The sequence below is a fragment of the Lupinus angustifolius genome, chromosome LG18, assembly GCF_001865875.1.
Source record: "Lupinus angustifolius cultivar Tanjil chromosome LG18, LupAngTanjil_v1.0, whole genome shotgun sequence".
NCBI lineage: Eukaryota > Viridiplantae > Streptophyta > Magnoliopsida > Fabales > Fabaceae > Lupinus > Lupinus angustifolius.
In genome coordinates, this window is record NC_032026.1 from 1,600,950 (window position 1) to 1,619,581 (window position 18,632).

Consider the following 18,632-nt stretch of genomic DNA (forward strand, 5'->3'; position numbering starts at 1 on the left):
TTAATAAAATCTTATAATTCGAAATCGTAAAATTCGCGGTGTTACATTTTTTAGTTCGAATCAGCTCGGTTAAAGTTCGCACACTATTCAGCTCAGTTCAAATTGGTTCATTAACTCAAATAATTAATTACTTTCATAGAAATATTGTTTATATATATAAATATAACATGGTTAATATATAATAATAATAAAATAAAAAATAATGCATAGATCACAATAAACATAAAAATTAGTTATATATATATATATATATCGAACCAACTTATGAACCTAACGAATCGAACTGTATTCAATTCATGTTCGACTCTTTATTTAATGAGCTCAATTTAGAGCTCAAACTCGACTCATTTGGTTCATGAACCAAGTTTCTTGAGTTAAATAACGAATCAAGTTTCGAACAAATACTAAGTTGGTCCAGTCATTGTAAACCCTAACCACATGTTTAGGCTATTTAAGTCATTAAGTGAGTAATATCTAATCAACAAATTAAAAATATCACATTCCAAAATATTAAATATATAATTTTTCTTATACTTACTCATTTAAGCAACCTTAACACGTCTTCTAAGACACTTATTAGATAAACATTTAATAGTCTTTCACATTTATTGAATGAACACAAACATTCTTCCCGTTTTTACACTAAAAAATCGTCCATAATTTATATAAGTATATTATATTGAATATCATATATGGGAAATACATGTAATCTTTCAAATAAAAGAAATTGTGATTGTAATTAAGTTAAACTGTTGAGGTTATGATGTAATTTACTATACTAAAATATAACGAAAAAATATTAGCTCTTACATAATTTGAATTTTAATTTGATCAATAGTATATACTATGTTTTGTAAAAATCTTCTATGTAAAATTAAATAAAGTTATATTATTTCTTCTACATGATAATTGTAATTAATAAATATATTTGTTTATAAAATAAATGATACATTTAGTAATTATTATAAACTCAAAGTCAATCTCAATATTCTTTATTTTATCATCAATATTTAAATTAGTTGTTGCTAAATATATAAGGCTGAAACCAAAAAATTATTTAAACTAAACAATAATACAAGCATCATCACTTTGTCATATTATTTTAAGACTTATTGGAGATGACTAAATATAGAATTGGCAACTCGAGATTAAATAAAAAATTGAAATTTTATATAAAACAATTGGCAATATTGTAAGAATGATTTTTTATACATTAAAATGTCATTACTAAGAAATAATAAAACATTTGAGTTTACCTTATTACTCAAATGTTTGTTCTTTTGTACGAATCATACATTTTGAAAATATTTAAGATAAAACAATTTTCTCTACCTTTTTTGTTGGAGGATGTAATCGAGTGAGATTATGGACATTATAAAGGGAGAGAGTTTGTTGTTTGTTCCAACAAAAGTTAGATTTCACTTTTTTTATTAAGTTGTGAGAAAAGATCATTATCATACTTAATAATGCACTGTGTGTCAAAACTGATCTCATCTTATTCATTAGATGATGAGTAAGTCATAGTTCAAAGAGAAACAAAAATATAGTAAATTTAAAAAAAAATCATTTTGGTTCATTACAAAATGTACTATTAGTTTTAAACAATGCTGCTTAAATACACAAAAGAGAATAATGAATTTATATTCAAATTTTAACTTAATTATATTCATCGCCCTTTTTATTTAAAAGATCTAACTCATCTTTCATGATGCAAGAGTAATTAATATATATATATATATAAATTATGGATGAATTATGTATATGCAAAAAATAATGAGTAATTTATATAATTTTACTAAATATGAGAATGTTAGAGTAGTTTATTCTCATTATTATCTTCATATGAAAAACTATATACACATATTACTCCTATATATTACTATCATTCAATTGTATCAAGACTGTCAAGTTTTATATTGCTTTTGTTCATATTTAAATGTTTTAAATTTATAACAAGATATATAATTAATATATTTATTTGTATTTAATTTATGTAACATTTTCCTATTTTATTTTTTATTTCTATATAATAATTATAATCATTCATTTGATGTAATATCTTTCTTATTACTTGGATACGTAAAATTGTAAAGACAATTTGGGGAGTAAAAGCTCGGTTCGGTTCAGTTTTTAATATAATTCGGTGACTGAATCGAATACAAAGACATAGTTTGGTTCATCTAATTAACCACAAATTTTACTGCAAGAACTAAAGTGAATCGCTCATGAATAGCTTGGTTCAGTTCCATGATTTTCATGGTCTTTTTTTTTTGTAATTTTTTGCATCAATTGAAAGTTCAAAATATATTACAAGAGACATTTTTTTTCATAAAAGGAAAAACACTACTATTATTATCATTAAAAAATTGAAACTCGTAATTGCTTGTTGGTAACATATATAACAATTATGTAATTTAGGAAGAAAAAATGAATGACCACTTATACAATAATATAATTTAAAAATTAGTAATATATATATATATATAATACTACAATTCCTAATTAGTAACATATATAATATTACAATTTACAATTAGTAACATATATAATAATTAATGTATAAGAATTTATGGTATATATTAGTTTCAAATCCAATACAATGAAAGTTAAAAAATATGTTACAAATCTCATGACAGTGAGAAAATATCATAACAATTTAGTATTATATATAACACTAACAAAATAACAATTTAGTAATATAAATAACACTACAATTCATACAGAAACGATAATTTAAGTCATAAAATTGGTTGAATAATTTAAACAACAATATTCTCTAGTATCTATTTTTTAACATTCAGTTTGGTTCTTAACGGTTCCTAAATTTATAAAATCATGAACTATACCAAATATAAATGGTTCCTTAAAAAAATAACTGAATCAAACCACATTTTGTGGTTTGGTTCAATTCCAACAGTTTCGCGGTTTAAATAGTAACCACCGGTAAATATGAACAACTAAATATGAACAAATTTATTTTACTAAGACACTTAATTAGGAATAAAAGGGCATCTTTCATAATTTATTTTGACATTATCAAGTGTTAATGAAATTCTTCTTGAATTTGGAATGCTATAATATTAGTGTTTCACTACTACCTCATTATTTAGCTTGTGCATGATTAAAACTACCTCTGTCCTCATCGATGGCTATCATAGCAAAAGCCTTAACACTAAGGTCAGTGTCCATAAAAAAACACTGATAGGGAAAGGGAATGTGGGTCAATTTTTTTTTTGTTTCCCACGCTATCCTTGCACACTGAAGACAATCCTGTCCCGGGAATATTCACAAGTAAGTGGGACTAACTCTTCCAGCGGACATTTTTTCCATCCACAAGACTCGAATCTGATACATTGCTTAAGGGGAATCAAACATGTACCACTTGAACCAACACCTGTTGATGAACGTGGGTCAATTGTTCATTAGGATTGAACTATGAAGATGGGAAAATAAGGATAAGGGTAGGTTTGCCCCCACAGAATGCAGCTCTTGTTTTGTGACAAATCATATTTTTACCAGAATCTTCTTACATAATGGAACTGAACAACAATATCTTTGGAGTATACACACTAATCACGTTTATATGATTGGATATGTGGGTATGGTAAATTAAAGGTCCCAGAGAATGCATCACTTAAAGGATTTACTGGGTTACAATTTAATAAATAATCTTTGCAAACTTTGTTGTACGTATAACAATAAATTTTAGAAAAATTTCACAAATGTATTTTGCAAAATAATTATCATAAACTATTTTTTATTTCTAATTACTTCGTAAACTATAATTACTGATTAAATTGATCTCTATGTATGAATATAATGTTAAATTACTAAAAATAAAAAATTATCACACATGTATTTTTTTAATTTTGACTGTCATATTGTCATAGTTTAACTTTAAAAATTTATATACCAATACTACTATATATATTGTCCCCTTTTAACTCTGGAAATTACTTATCCTCTTACTCTCAATTAAATTGGACAATTTCTTTTAGTTATAGATGTTGGCTAATATACAGTGTTGTAGTATTGTGCCTAATGCTATTGTTGGGAGTCTAATGATAGCAATTTTGATTATTAATAATTTAACATTATCTTTATATAAAGACAAATCACAACAAATTAAGAAGAAAAAATAGTTTATAATACCAACTTACAAAGTATTTAAAGGTTATGATGATTATATTTCCCTAAATTTTATTGTTAGAACCCAGAATTTCGATACATAATCAAGATTCAAATCCCCAAATATGATTCTATCATTTTTCATTCCTTTCTCCCATATTTCCTTCTTTTTATAAGACTTTCTATTAGCCTCTACTGGAAAAAAAAAATTCAGTTCTACATTTTCTCCCTTAACTTGTCTTAAGTTAGGTATTAGTTAAATGAATAAGTTTTTTAGATTAACTATCTATACAAAAAATAAATATAAATTGTCAGTATTTTTACCTAACATCTAATTATTGACGGTGCAAGTTTGTTGAAAAGAAAGAATAGACAATTCTATAATTGAATTTTTTTCTGTTTGGAATGCCTTTAATAATTAGACTCTCTTTTAGTTTGTTCGATTGAAGGATAGGCATAATAAGTTTTTATCATGTGCACAGCTTGTGTGGGGAACTACTTAAATAACTTAATACTTTCATCTTTTAATGCCTTCCAAATTGGTAGGGAACATAAAACTGAAGAGTCTAGAATGTTGTTACTGCTGTCACTTGAATTAGAGTTAGAATCCTCTTCCATATCGGAAGATTAAAATAATCTCGAAAACAAAAGAAAAAACTTGTATATTTTATCCTCTTCCACTAGGCTAGAGTTGTCATTTCAATAACGCTTATTTTAGATGTATAATAGCGCTTTCGGGCGCTTTCTGTTTGACCGTAGTAATATATGGTCATCATTAACAGCGCTTCACAAACATTGTTGTATTGATTATATACCACAACACACCACATAAAAAGCGTTGTCATATATAGTGCATCAATATGACAGCCCATCGTCCACAAAGCGCTGTCATATAGTGGATCAATACAACAACGCATCGTCCACAAAGCGTTGTCATATAGTCTTAAATAAATAACACATTTTATAGGTCTTATTAACAACGCTTCTACCTGCGCAGTTGAAGTTCATATATTTAACATCAAAATAACAAAAAAAAAACGAGTTCATAAATTTTCTCAAACAACAACTTAATACAACTGCACATCACATGCATAACGTTGTTGTAAAGGATAACTACCACAACGCTTTCTGTAAAAAGCGTTGTTGTAGTTATCCTTTACAACAACGCATGTTAGGGCTTCCCCAAGAATTCGTTGTTGATTTGTATAAATTAATACATGCTATACATTTATTAGCAGAACAAACATTCTCACCAGCACATACACATTAATATAGGCTACAAGTTTGTTTTATTAAACATCAATACAATACAAAATACAAACAATGAATATCATGCCAATTATGTTTTGACAGGGTACATAATTACAAATAAAAAAGTACACAAATTACAAAGAAACAATACTATACAAATTACAAAAAAACAATATTATACAAATTACAAACAATCAAAATTATACAAAGGCTACTTGCATCTATTTTTTCATTTTCTTTGATTGTTTTTGTCTTTTAGGGTCATCCTTGTCTGGAGGAGCATATTGATTTACCCAAAGTCCTTAATCGTGATCATCTCTTGTATATAAATCATCATCAATAGTTGATCCGTCCTCACGCGACTGATATGTCCCAAAAAAAGATAATCTTAATCAATATCTTCATATTCTTGGTCATCAATATTATTGACGATTATTTTGTTAGTTAAAAAAAACAATGAACCATTTCATATCAGTTGAGTTACTAACATAGAATACTTGTTGAACTTGTGATGCTATAATAAATGACTCATCTTTATATCATGTCCTATTGAGATCAACTTGCATGAACTCTAACTCATCAACTCGGAAATCACTGTTGTTATCAACCCACATACAATAAAAAACCGGCATCTTAAACATTGTGTAATCCAATTCTCATATGTGTTCAATCACTCCAAAGTATGACATGTTCACATAATTGAGTTTCTATCTTTTGCACTTGACATGTGTAAAGTTCGAGCAACAAGAGTCACACCACTATTTTGCATTTTACTTTGATCATCTTGTTTTTTCGTATAAAATGTGAACCCATTAATCAGGTAACCAATGTAGGATAAGACATGAAAGCTTGGACCATTGACTAACCATTTCAATCTTTCAGAAACCGAATGTGCATTTATATTCAACTCCTCATCAATGTGATTTTTTAGTCAATTTATGAAACACCGATTATGCTATTTGAAAATCCAATTTTCATTCTTACTTGAGTAACACTTCCTTAGCATATCCTTATCTGTTTCAACATATGGCTCAACCTTGTCGGCATTATATAACACATATAAGTGGCTTGCTCCAATTTGGTTCTTGTTATAGTCAATATTTCATTCCCAGTAATACCTTCACCAAATGTTTTTTTTTTTTTGCATATTGAGGCTTTGGAATGCCCATGAAATCACCATCGGTAAGGTATCCGGTACAAAAATCAAGAGTTTCTTCAACAACATATCACTCGATAATGCAACCCTCTAGTCTTGATCGGTTCTTCACATATCTTTTTAATGTCGTCATATAACCCTTAAAGGGGTACATCCATCTCATATAGGAAAGGCCACATAGTTGTGTCTCTCGAACAAGATGAAAGCTTAAATGAACGATTATGTCAAAAAAGAAGGTGGAAAACACATTTCAAGCTCACACAAAGTCAAAATAATTTGTCTTTGCAATGCAAGTAATTTCTCATGGTCAATCACTTTGCTACAAATTGCCTTGAAGAAGAAGCATAACCTAGTTATGGTTCCTCGAACTTTTTTAGGTAGAATTGACTGTATTCCAATATGGAAGAAATGCTCCATAAGTACATGATAATCATGAGACTTAAGACCTTTTAACTTGAGGTCTTTCATTGATATGAGGTTCTGAATGTTGGAAGAGTACCCTTCTGGAACTTTAACACCATGAATAAATTTACAAAATTCCATTTTCTCCTTCCTCGACAAAGTATAAGCCGCTGGAGGTAGAAATGTACGTTTTCCCTTCATTATAGGCCCCAATTCCTTTCTTATTCCCATACTAACCAAGTCCAACCTTGCATTCAAGTCATCTTTGGTCTTACCAGGGACATTGAGTAACGTACCAAGGAGACTTTCAAAAACATTTTTTTCAATATGCATAACATCGACGCAATGTCTTACATATAATGAACTCCAATATGGCAATTCAAAGAAGATTGACCTTTTCTTCCACCACTTTCTGACAATTTCTTTTGCAAACAGTTTACAAAAGTTAGTATTCAAACTCTTTAGCTTTTAAAATAATTGGTCACCTGTCAACGCCAAAGGAGCACGACCTTCTTCATTGTTTCCATCAAATGCTTTTCTCCATCGTCAATAATGATGATCTGAAGGCAAAAATCTATGATGGCCAAGGAAAACATTTTTCTTATAGTGTTCCAACCTCAACGAATGAGTATTGTCTTCACATACAGGACATGCAAAATGTCTTTTTGTACTATATTCAGACAGATTACCATATGCAGGGAAATCATTGATTGTGCCGAACAATAAAACCATCAAGTTGAAACTTTCTTCCCTATACACATCATATACATTTATGCATGTCTCCCACATTTGTTTCAAGTCTTCAATTAATGGAGCCAAATATATGTCTATGTCATTTCCTGGTTGTTTAGGTCCAGAAATTAACATAGATAACATCACATATTTGCGCTTCATGCATAGAGAAGGAGGTAGGTTGTTTATCACCAACATCACTAGCCATGTACCGTGGGAGCAAATTTGAACACTATGTGGGTTAATTCCATCTGTTGATAATGCAAGACGTAGATTTCTTGATTCTTGACCAAAACTAGGATAGTCGTGATCAATTTTTCTCCATTGAGGAGAATCTACAGGATGTCGAAGCTTGCCATCTTTAATCCCTTCTTAATCATGCCATGTCAACTTCTTTGTATCTTTGTCATTGCTAAACATACGCTTGACTCTTGATTTGATGGGAAAATACCATACAACCTTTTTGGGAATTGAGTCTTTCTTCTTATAGCGTGATGCATTACATTTAGGACAAAACTTTAATGAAGTATACTCATTAAAAAATAAGATACAATCATTTTCACAAGCATGTATCATTGTGTAGTCCATGTCTATGGAGCGTAACATTTGTTTTGAATCATAGGTTCAAGAAGGGATCATATTATCTTCCGGAAATATATCCTTCAGAAGTGCAAGCAAGTTTGTGAAACTCTTATCAGACCATCCATTAACATATTTCAACTTATACAACCTTGACACCGCTGCCAATCTTGTGAATTTAGTACAACCATCATATGATGGTTTCTCAACATCACTTATCAACCGCTGAAACATCTCAGGACAATCCTGAAGATCTTCTTCGACAACGTTTGCCATTTCCTCGAAACGATCGTCTTCATATGCATTTGTGTAGTTGTTTTTCATATGCATCTCATCATCACAATCCATAACGTCTCTCGTCTCACCATGTCTTGTCCAACATGTGTAACTTTGATCAATACCATGACACACTAAATGACCTTTTAACTCATTTGGAGTAATTCGGTTTGAGTAACAACATCTTAAACAAGGACATACAATTCTATTAGGATTTTCAGCATTCTCAATTGCAAACCTAACAAATGATTTCACTCCTTCTCATACTCCTTTGTCAATCGATTGTCACTCATCTATTTTCGATCCATTTTCTATTAACAAAAAAATATAATAAGCATAAATCCCTAAGGCTTGGAGTTAAGCTCACCAAGCAGAGCAAATGCATTATTATGATCAGAACCCTAACTCATAATGTAAGCTAAATGAGTCGGAAACCCCAGCTCAATACAAGCTAAATGAGTGAAATCACTTTCACTCATTTATAAGGAAAATATTTATAACTCAATACAAGCTAAATATAATGTAACTAAAAAGACAAATAACTAGAAGAAAAATTCACTTTCAATTCGGTGTTGAATGCGTGAATGATGATTTTGAGGTTAAACGAGTGAAGAATATTCAAAATCGGTGTTGAATGATTTTCGTATTGAATGATTTTCATATTGAATGAGTGAATGATTTTCTGTGTTGAATGATTTTCGTATTGAATGAGTGAACGATTTTCGGTGTTAAATGAATGAATGATTTTGAGGTTGACTTTGAGAGTAAATGCGTTTCGCTGCTGAGAAAATGAGTGTTGGGATTATTGATGAATGTGTAGAATGCGGGAAGGATTGCGCTGTTGTTGCACATCGAGTTGTTTACTACTTATTTTAATTAACACATCAACAATGCTACCTATATGTGGCGATGTTGATTAGAATCTAGTGGACATCCCTATCTGAATTATGCGATGTTGAATGGAATCTAATTGACAGCGCAGTCGTAATTATACGCTACTGAACTCATTTTCCAAATTTACAGCGTATTCGTAGTTATGCGTTGTTAAATTAACATTTTATATAACTGGAAAATATTTATATAACATGAATTTACTTAAATTAATATGAAGTTGCCATGAAGTAGATTATTACTATATAATTGTGTTTATTAATACAAAACTTGATAAAATATTAAATATTACATTTTGTTAATTTGATTTTGTATTTATTAAGTATTGATAATTTGTTTATTGTGTTTATTAATAAGGAACAGTGCAAAATATTAAAGAGAATAATCATCCAAATAATTAACAAAATACAGACATTAACATATAAAATAATTGTTTTATTATTAATTCAGAGAGACAAAATACATTATAATGAACTAAATGATTTGGTACATGCGAATATAATGAACTAAATGATTTGGTTGAAGAGGAAATAATCTTGTCCATAATTTTTTCCTCTACTCCTCTACACAAATTTTGTACAACAATTCATTGATTTCCTTTAAAAATCTGGGTCCTTTTCCCATGAAAATCGAATGAGAGAAACCAATGAACTTTAGGAATTGCTACAGATATTGAAGGAAAATAATTGAAAGAGATAAATAAAAATTGAAAGAGCTCAATGAACTAAATAATTCATTCTCCTTTTCCTTTTATTTATTTTCAATTGCTTCATCTCACACAAATTTTGTATGACAGCCACCTTCCTTCTGAAATCAAAACTTGTTAAAAACCTCATTGACATGATTCTGAAACAGAAACACAATTTTTTCTTCGACTCCTCTATACAAATCTGTGTGCTTTTTTCTCTTTTTTACTCTTTGTAGTATTACTCTTTTTTTACTACTTTGTGTTTTCTTCATCCTATCTTCATGAACATACTCTTATAGAAACACATACTTTTACGCTCTAAGCTTACTCATGAATTAGAACATTGAGTAAACCACAATATTTATAGATGATCAACCATTAATATTTTCATAAACGAAGAGACGTATAACAACTCAACCATTAATATTTCAACAATCAAGAAACGCATAACCAGTCAACCATTAATATTTCAACAAACTACGAGACGCATTACTACTCCACCATTAATTTCACAAACGCTTAAAAAGTCGTAAAAAATCAACAGCGCATAATTAAGCAAGCGCGATTACTATGTCATCTTCAACAACGCTTCTTTAAATATGCATTGTTGCATATATTCTCATCAACAATGCTTTCTATTAAATGCACTGTTAAAAATAAATCATTTAAGTTAGCGCTAACGTTACTGATGTTCAACAGCGCATTGTCAAAAAATGCGTTGTTGAAGTTACACAAATTGTCAGCGCCTATTTTATTATGCAATGTTGATGTTCTTCCACCTCATTTTCAATTGCATCGTTCAAAATTCCATCGTTGAATGACCGCTGTTTATTACGATATCTGACGTAGTGGACAATGTCAATATGGGAGCAAATTTTTTGTCCCAAAAATATATCACTTCATGTGTCACTTATTTGTCATTGGTCGAAAAATATATTTAAGTAGCAAATTTAATAATTAAATATTTTCCTGACCAGTCACAAGTGATGACATATACGGTGACACTTTCCGGGGTAAGATATACAATATCGGATGTCACACTTCATGTATTATTACGTGTCACATGCTTACTGGTTAAAAAATTGTTTCATATTAAATTATAAAATTGATTGTGTTGGACTAACACAATATTCTGACATCTATATTACTTAATAAAAAGAAAATATAAAATAATCACACATTATGGTATAATTTATATTTTCCTCTTTTACCTTTCACATATTTTTATTTTCACAACAAAAAAACTATATAATCATGTTTCAACTTTTTATATTCTTCTACAATAACTGTCATCATGGTATAATTTTCTCTTTCCTATTTTACACTTAACCCTTTTTAATTTCTATAAAAAATATATTATTATATGTAACCATCACCATATTAAATTATTAATCACCCCTCATCTTACTTTGACAATTAAAATAAATATAAAAAATTAATATAAAGTGCACAAAATAAAAATTACAATAAAATTACATTTAATAAAAAAAAATCTGATTTACCAAAATAAAATATATACAACTTAAATATTTGATATCAGAAAGTAAAAATGTGGGCCGACAGACACGAAGTACGTTTTGTCACACTAGTATAGAATAAAAGACAACAATATTAATACATATGGCAGAAGGTATCAAGGTAGTCTTGGGAAGCTTTAGAGGCCTTTTCAAATTTACTTATTTATTTTTACAAAAAAAAATATATGGTAAATATATTTTCAAAACTTTATAGGAATTGTTAGTTTGATTTTATTGTGTGTAAGTTTATTCTGTCTTTTTTAATTTTATTTTTACATTTGATGTAATTAATTATTTTTTACATAAACAAGTTTATCCATATAATGATAATCAAAATTTCATTGCTTGGCAGCTTTTTCTTTGTTTTTGACCACCATTCCTACTCATGGGACTATTTTAGAATTTGAACTTTTAACCTTATTAATAAAATTTTAATCTATTATATATTTGTAAATTAGATTTTAGATGAAAATAAATGAAAATTCTCTCATGATCCAAACTGTAGACACATTTTTCATGTGATTCCTAATCAAACTCTACAATAATAAGTGAAGGGGATATCTTGGTAATACAAAAAAAAAACTCTATAATAATAAAAAGACTAACAAGTAGCTATTTTTATTTACCAATTTGGATTATCTCATTCATCTTATTTCAAACCTCTTTCCATCAACACCCAAAGGCTCTCAATCTATCAAGTATAATTTTTTTAATTGCTTATTATCTTGGCTAATGTAATGTATGGTTAAGACTTCGGATTTTACTTGAAAATAGAATGGACATAATGAGGGGATATGTGAAGAATGATGAATCTGTCACTGGGAATCCAAAGTGGTTTGGGATAGTTCTGAACTCCAAAATAGTAGTGTTAGAGATAAGATAATAGATAATTAATGATAACAAAATTGAGACTTCGAAATTAAAATGATTGTGATAAATTTTCAATATTATTATTTTTTTCTAATAAAAATATAGCTTTCCTATATGAATGAAATTTTAGCATTTTTGGTATCACTATTCTTTTTTTATTTGAAATAATTAGATTCTGAATTTGTTTGTAATGAAATATGATTATTATATTTTTTAAAATTGTAGGGAAATATTGAATTGAAATACCAATTACTTATTGAAATATTTTTAATTTCCTTTTAGTTTATATAATTGTTATTTCTTATCCACTAATAAATCAAATTTATATGATTTAAATTTAAATAGTAAATAATAGGAAAAAATAATGAAATGATAAATAATTTATTTATGCTTATCATATAATTCATTGTGCATTACATCCCTAAAGGAAAAGAATCAAACACGGTAAAATTTAATTTGACTCATTTACACAATAATTAATTCTGAAATCTAACAAATAAAAAGTACTTCCTTTAGGACAGAGATTACATCTCCAAAATTATATCTTATTCAATGTCCCAAACTAATCAGAATGTTACTTATTGTTTTGAAAATTTTCTTAATAATATATAATTGACTCATGGAAGGAAATGAGACACAGTTGACAACAAATGACATTTGTCAGTTCCATTAAGCCATGACATTAACTCAAGTATCAAGTACCATGTTCCAAGTACCAACCCTCTCCCTATGACTCTGTTCCTAGCCCATATTGTGATGACTATAAGAAATATAAACTCACTTAATGGGAAACCACTACTTCAAATATAAAATGCTTTTGACCTAAGGGTATTTATCCTATACATATTTTAAATTGTCAATCCATACTACTAATGCATTTAACAAAGAAATATTCCAAAGCCATGATTTAAGGGCAACACTATAAAAAGGGTTACATTGCATATTTTGAGAAACAAGCATTAGAACATAAACCTTCTAAGGAAGAACTAGAGCAACAAATTCACAAAAGATATGGGAACCTCACTAAGGCCAAGGCACTGGCCTCAACTCTTCTATGTTGTGGCATTTTGCTTAGTTGCTATTAGTGTTGCTGCTGATTATAATTCTTACTATGGATCCAAGCCAACCAATTATAGCCCACCAAAACATGCACAATATCCAACTTACCATCACAAATTACCCCTAAAACATGTTTACAAATCTCCTCCATATGCCTACAAGTCTCAACTACCTCTACCACACGTCGAAAAGTCTCCTTATGTCTACAAGTCCCCTCCACCACCATCTCCATCACCACCACCTCCATATCTTTATAAATCTCCTCCACCACCCGCATATGTCGAAAAGTCTCCTTATGTCTACAAGTCCCCTCCACCACCATCTCCATCACCACCACCTCCATATCTTTATAAATCTCCTCCACCACCCGCATATGTCGAAAAATCTCCTTACGTCTACAAGTCCCCTCCACCACCACCGTCATATCTTTATAAATCTCCTCCACCTCCTTCTCATTATGTCCATATTCCATCATATCACATTCCCGATGTCCACAAGTCGCCACCTCCTCCATCATATGTTTATAAATCTCCTCCACCCGCAACTCATGATGCCCACATTCGAACACATCACATTCCCTACCTCTACAAGTCACCACCTCCACCATCATACATTTATAAATCTCCTCCACCTCCTTCTCATCATGTCCACATTCCATCATATAAGACTCCCTACCTGTACAAGTCACCTCCTCCTCCTACAACAGTCTACTAAACTTACGGTTAATGTAACTTGAATTGTTTCAGCCAAATTATATCACCCACTATTGTGGTTAATGAGTGTATCTGTTTTGTAATGTTCTTTAATTTTGTTAATTTATAAGATTGTTTTACGTTATTCATATGACATTATATTGTAATTTGTTGTTGTCAAGTTTCTATTTACTTACTTACATTGTATCGTATGAACACTCAATTTTTCTCCAATTTATTTATAAAAAAATAGAAAAGTTTCGAAAACAAGAAAAAAGAATATTATTAGATGTTGGGAATTCACTTTATCTTCGAACATAATCAACGGTTAATTAATTACTAACAATTTTGTTTTGAATTATTTATTGTCAGTTTGAGAAATTTAATAAAAAAATTGTTAAGTAATTATAATATTTTAAATAAAATTTCTAGTTATATGTGATTACACAATTTAATAAAAAGTATTACAGATTGAAATTCTATCATGAAAAAAGGCAATAAAAACAGTAAAATGTTTTGAAAGATTTGAGAAAAATATGACAAACTGGGAAAGTTACTAAAAACTAAAGATCACACCCTCACCCTCTCAGATATCTCTGGTTTCATTTCATTCTCAATAAAAGGTGCAGCTTATGGACTCAGAAAAATAGAGAGAACCAAGTAGAAATGAATAGGGATCCTCTCCAGTATCGGAGAGCGACTTCCTCTCCAGTATCGGAGAGAAGTCTGGCTATGTAAAAATACATAAAGAAAGGGTTCAATATACATTGAATGACACATGCTCCAAAAAAAACTTGGATATGCCACTTTCCCTCCATGTATATAAGGAAACTGGACGTGAAGGCAAGACAATAATCATTTTTCTCTCTCTTGTCTCTTGTTATTATTATTATCTGATAGGGATCACTTGTCCTCAACACTGTCACACATTTTCTGTCCCAAACCAATCATATATAAACATTAACATATGAATAAAATAAAAAATTTAAAAGCAAAAAATAATAAAATGAAATACTCTAATTAGTTTGAGACATAGAGTGAAACATCGGTTGAGACAGGTGATCTTCATCCATCATTATCTCCTCCAATAATACTGAAATGTGTTCAAGTCAAGTATTTACCGACACAGAGGTTAACAAGGTGATTCTACTTCAGGGAACATATTCATCCATGCTTATCCAAAATCAATTATAGAATTAGTGGTGAATACTCTAAACTCCACATGAATGTGAGCATGCACTGATCGTAGGGTTTATGCGATTATTAGAAATGAAAGAAAAAGAAAAGAATGTGGATTCTTATAGACTTAATGCTACTGCTAATAACTAACTAATATGTTTTACATATATTTTAATCATAGAAATTATGTAAAACGTAAGTGAGTTTAAACTAATTACTAACTCAATACAATATTAATATAAAATATCAAAATATATTTTAACATCTTTCTCAAGTTGTAGAGTAGATATTAACAACTTCCACCTTGAACAAAAAATGATTAAATGAAGAAGAAGACTTCATAGCCTTTGTTAGAGTATCTACAATTTAATCAACATAATATAGTTCAAAACTCTACATCCATCCACTAACTCAAATATAGTTGAACAGAAGAAATTTTCAGAGATAAAAGTTAAGAATTCTTCAAAATATGAAAGGTTGGGCTAAGTTAATCAATAGAATAAATATAAGTATTGTTAATCGAAAATGAATTAAAATCGAAAATAACGATGATATTCATCAATTAACAAAATATAAAGTAGATCAAATGATATTATTGTTCAAAAATATCATCTTATATTTTTTGCCAAAGAATGAGAGAGATATAAGATATGATGAAATATGAATAATAACAATATTCAAGAATATCATCATGGTTTTTTGGCTAAAAAATAAGAGAAATATAGAATATGATAAAATATGAACCATACTTATCCAGGATTAACACAATTTGTGTTGCACTTCCATCCCTAAAGGAAAAGAATCAAACACCACAACATGTATAACTGAATTTGACTCACTTAAACAATATTTAATGATGAAGTCTAACAAGTACTTCTATGAAGCCATCCCATTACCAAGTACCAACCCTCTTCCTATGACTTTGTTCCTAGTCCATATTGTGATGACTATAAGAAATATAAACTCACTTAATGGGAAACCACAACTTCGAATATTAAATACTTTTGACAAAAGGGTATGTAGCATACATATTTTAAATTGCGAATGCATACTACTAATGCATTTAACAAAGAAATATTCCAAAGCCATGATTGAAGGCCAACACTATAAAAGGGTTAACATTGCATACTTTTAGAAGCAAGTACTACAACAAAAACCTTCTAAGGAAGAGCTAGAACTACAAACTCAAAAGATATGGGAACCTCACCAAGGCCAAGGCACTGGCCTCAACTCTTCTATGTTGTGGCATTTTGCTTAGTTGCTATTAGTGTTGCTGCTGATTATAATTCTTACTATGGATCCAAGCCAACCAATTATAGCCCACCAAAACATGCACAATATCCAACTTACCATCACAAATTACCCCTAAAACATGTTTACAAATCTCCTCCATATGCCTACAAGTCTCAACTACCTCTACCACACGTTAAAAAGTCTGCTTACGTATACAAGTCCCCTCCACCACCATCTCCATCACCGCCACCTCCATATCTTTATAAATCTCCTCCACCACCCGCATATGTCGAAAAGTCTCCTTATGTCTACAAGTCCCCTCCACCACCATCTCCATCACCACCACCTCCATATCTTTATAAATCTCCTCCACCACCCGCATATGTCGAAAAGTCTCCTTATGTCTACAAGTCCCCTCCACCACCATCTCCATCACCACCACCTCCATATCTTTATAAATCTCCTCCACCACCCGCATATGTCGAAAAATCTCCTTACGTCTACAAGTCCCCTCCACCACCACCGTCATATCTTTATAAATCTCCTCCACCTCCTTCTCATTATGTCCATATTCCATCATATCACATTCCCGATGTCCACAAGTCGCCACCTCCTCCATCATATGTTTATAAATCTCCTCCACCCGCAACTCATGATGCCCACATTCGAACACATCACATTCCCTACCTCTACAAGTCACCCCCGCCCGTCACCACCGCCTCCATATCTTTATAAATCTCCTCCACCACCCGCATATGTCGAAAAGTCTCCTTATGTCTACAAATCCCCTCCACTACCACCGTCATATCTTTATAAATCTCCTCCACCTCCTTCTCATTACGTCCATATTCCATCATATCACATTCCCCATGTCCACAAGTCGCCACCTCCTCCACCATATGTTTATAAATCTCCTCCACCCCGAACTCATCATGCCGACATTCGAACACATCACATTCCCTACCTCTACAAGTCACCCCCGCCTCCTACACCAGTTTATTAAGCATACACTTGATGCAACTTGAATTGTTTCAATCAAATTATGTAATTGATTATTGTACTTTCTTTTCGGACTTCATCAATAATGTGGGGCTAACAAAAGAGTCTCAATGAGTGTATCCATGTTATATTATTCTTTAATTTTGTTAATTTATAAGCTTATTTCACTTTATTTCTATGATATTATATATTGTAATTCATTGTTATCAAGTTTTCATTTTCTTATTTGCATTGTATGCTTCTCCTACGCAATATAAAAAAAAAAACTTATTCCATAATACTCTCCTTTTGCCAGAAGTGTTTCACAAACTTTAGGAAGTCCACACTTTAAATATTGTGTGAAACCCCATATCTCATAAATTGTGTTTACTTTTTATTTTGTATGTTGTATTGTGTATACTAAATATGCAATTCTGAGTAAATTTTGTCTTGATGCTTAAATAATTAATAAAATAGTGTAATATATGTGTATTGTTAGTGTAAAGATTTATACACAATTAGTATATCATTTATCATTCATTTATATTAGTTATATTCAAAAAGCAATGATGATAAACTTTTAATGGTATATAATATAATGACAATATATAAAACTCTTACATTGTTAGTGTATATATCTTTTTCTCTTAATAAAACTCGTGGCATAACATATTGTAGTATGAGATCATACATTGGTATACTTGTATCACTAAAACAAATAAATGAGTTAATAACCGCAAATGAGCTACACTACTAAAGTCTAAAACTGAGGCAAAATTAATTCTCAAATTCATGCACTTGCTATTATTATTGGTAGAGATGTGGAGGATTTGGCCTATCCTTTCACTTTGTTGGCCCGATCATGATCTACCCGAATATGGTCAGGTTTAGAGACGAATTTTGAGTTAAAAAATTATACTCATTCAATATTTAGGATTGGGTATGGGACAAACATGCCGTCTCATGGTTACTCGCTCATCATGCTTATAGTGTCTTTATTT

The 18,632-nt window shown here is 30.1% G+C and overlaps 1 protein-coding gene and 1 long non-coding RNA gene across 3 annotated transcripts; one reads left to right on the forward strand and one right to left on the reverse strand.

Moving 5' to 3' along the window:
• On the forward strand, positions 13,439-17,670 carry LOC109332184 (extensin-3-like). Of its 2 annotated transcripts, XM_019567069.1 has the most exons (6): positions 13,441-13,854; positions 13,945-13,967; positions 16,937-17,063; positions 17,154-17,177; positions 17,407-17,510; positions 17,604-17,670. In XM_019567069.1, the coding sequence occupies exons 1-6, from the start codon at positions 13,502-13,504 to the stop codon at positions 17,654-17,656; spliced, it is 684 nt and encodes a 227-aa protein (XP_019422614.1). In that variant the 5' UTR covers positions 13,441-13,501; the 3' UTR covers positions 17,657-17,670. The 2 variants fall into 2 exon arrangements, with proteins under 2 accessions (XP_019422615.1, XP_019422614.1); XM_019567070.1 differs by lacking the exons at positions 16,937-17,063; positions 17,154-17,177; positions 17,407-17,510; positions 17,604-17,670 and adding an exon at positions 14,118-14,282 and having other exon boundaries at positions 13,439-13,854; positions 13,945-14,024.
• LOC109332185 lies at positions 13,838-14,244 on the reverse strand. Its single transcript, XR_002105881.1, has 2 exons — positions 14,162-14,244; positions 13,838-13,894 (listed from the first exon to the last, which is right to left on the reverse strand). It is a non-coding gene; the product is annotated as an uncharacterized LOC109332185 (long non-coding RNA).

What these genes read in the sequence shown, in the direction of transcription:
- LOC109332184 (XM_019567069.1), top strand. Translation starts at nt 13,502, where the DNA reads ATGGGAACCTCACTAAGGCCAAGGCACTGGCCTCAACTCTTCTATGTT. An exon ending in AAGTCTCCTTATGTCTACAA is followed by an intron (nt 17,064 to 17,153) that starts GTCCCCTCCACC and finishes ATCTCCTTACGT; the next exon opens with CTACAAGTCCCCTCCACCAC. An exon ending in AAGTCCCCTCCACCACCACC is followed by an intron (nt 17,178 to 17,406) that starts GTCATATCTTTA and finishes TCCACCACCCGC; the next exon opens with ATATGTCGAAAAGTCTCCTT.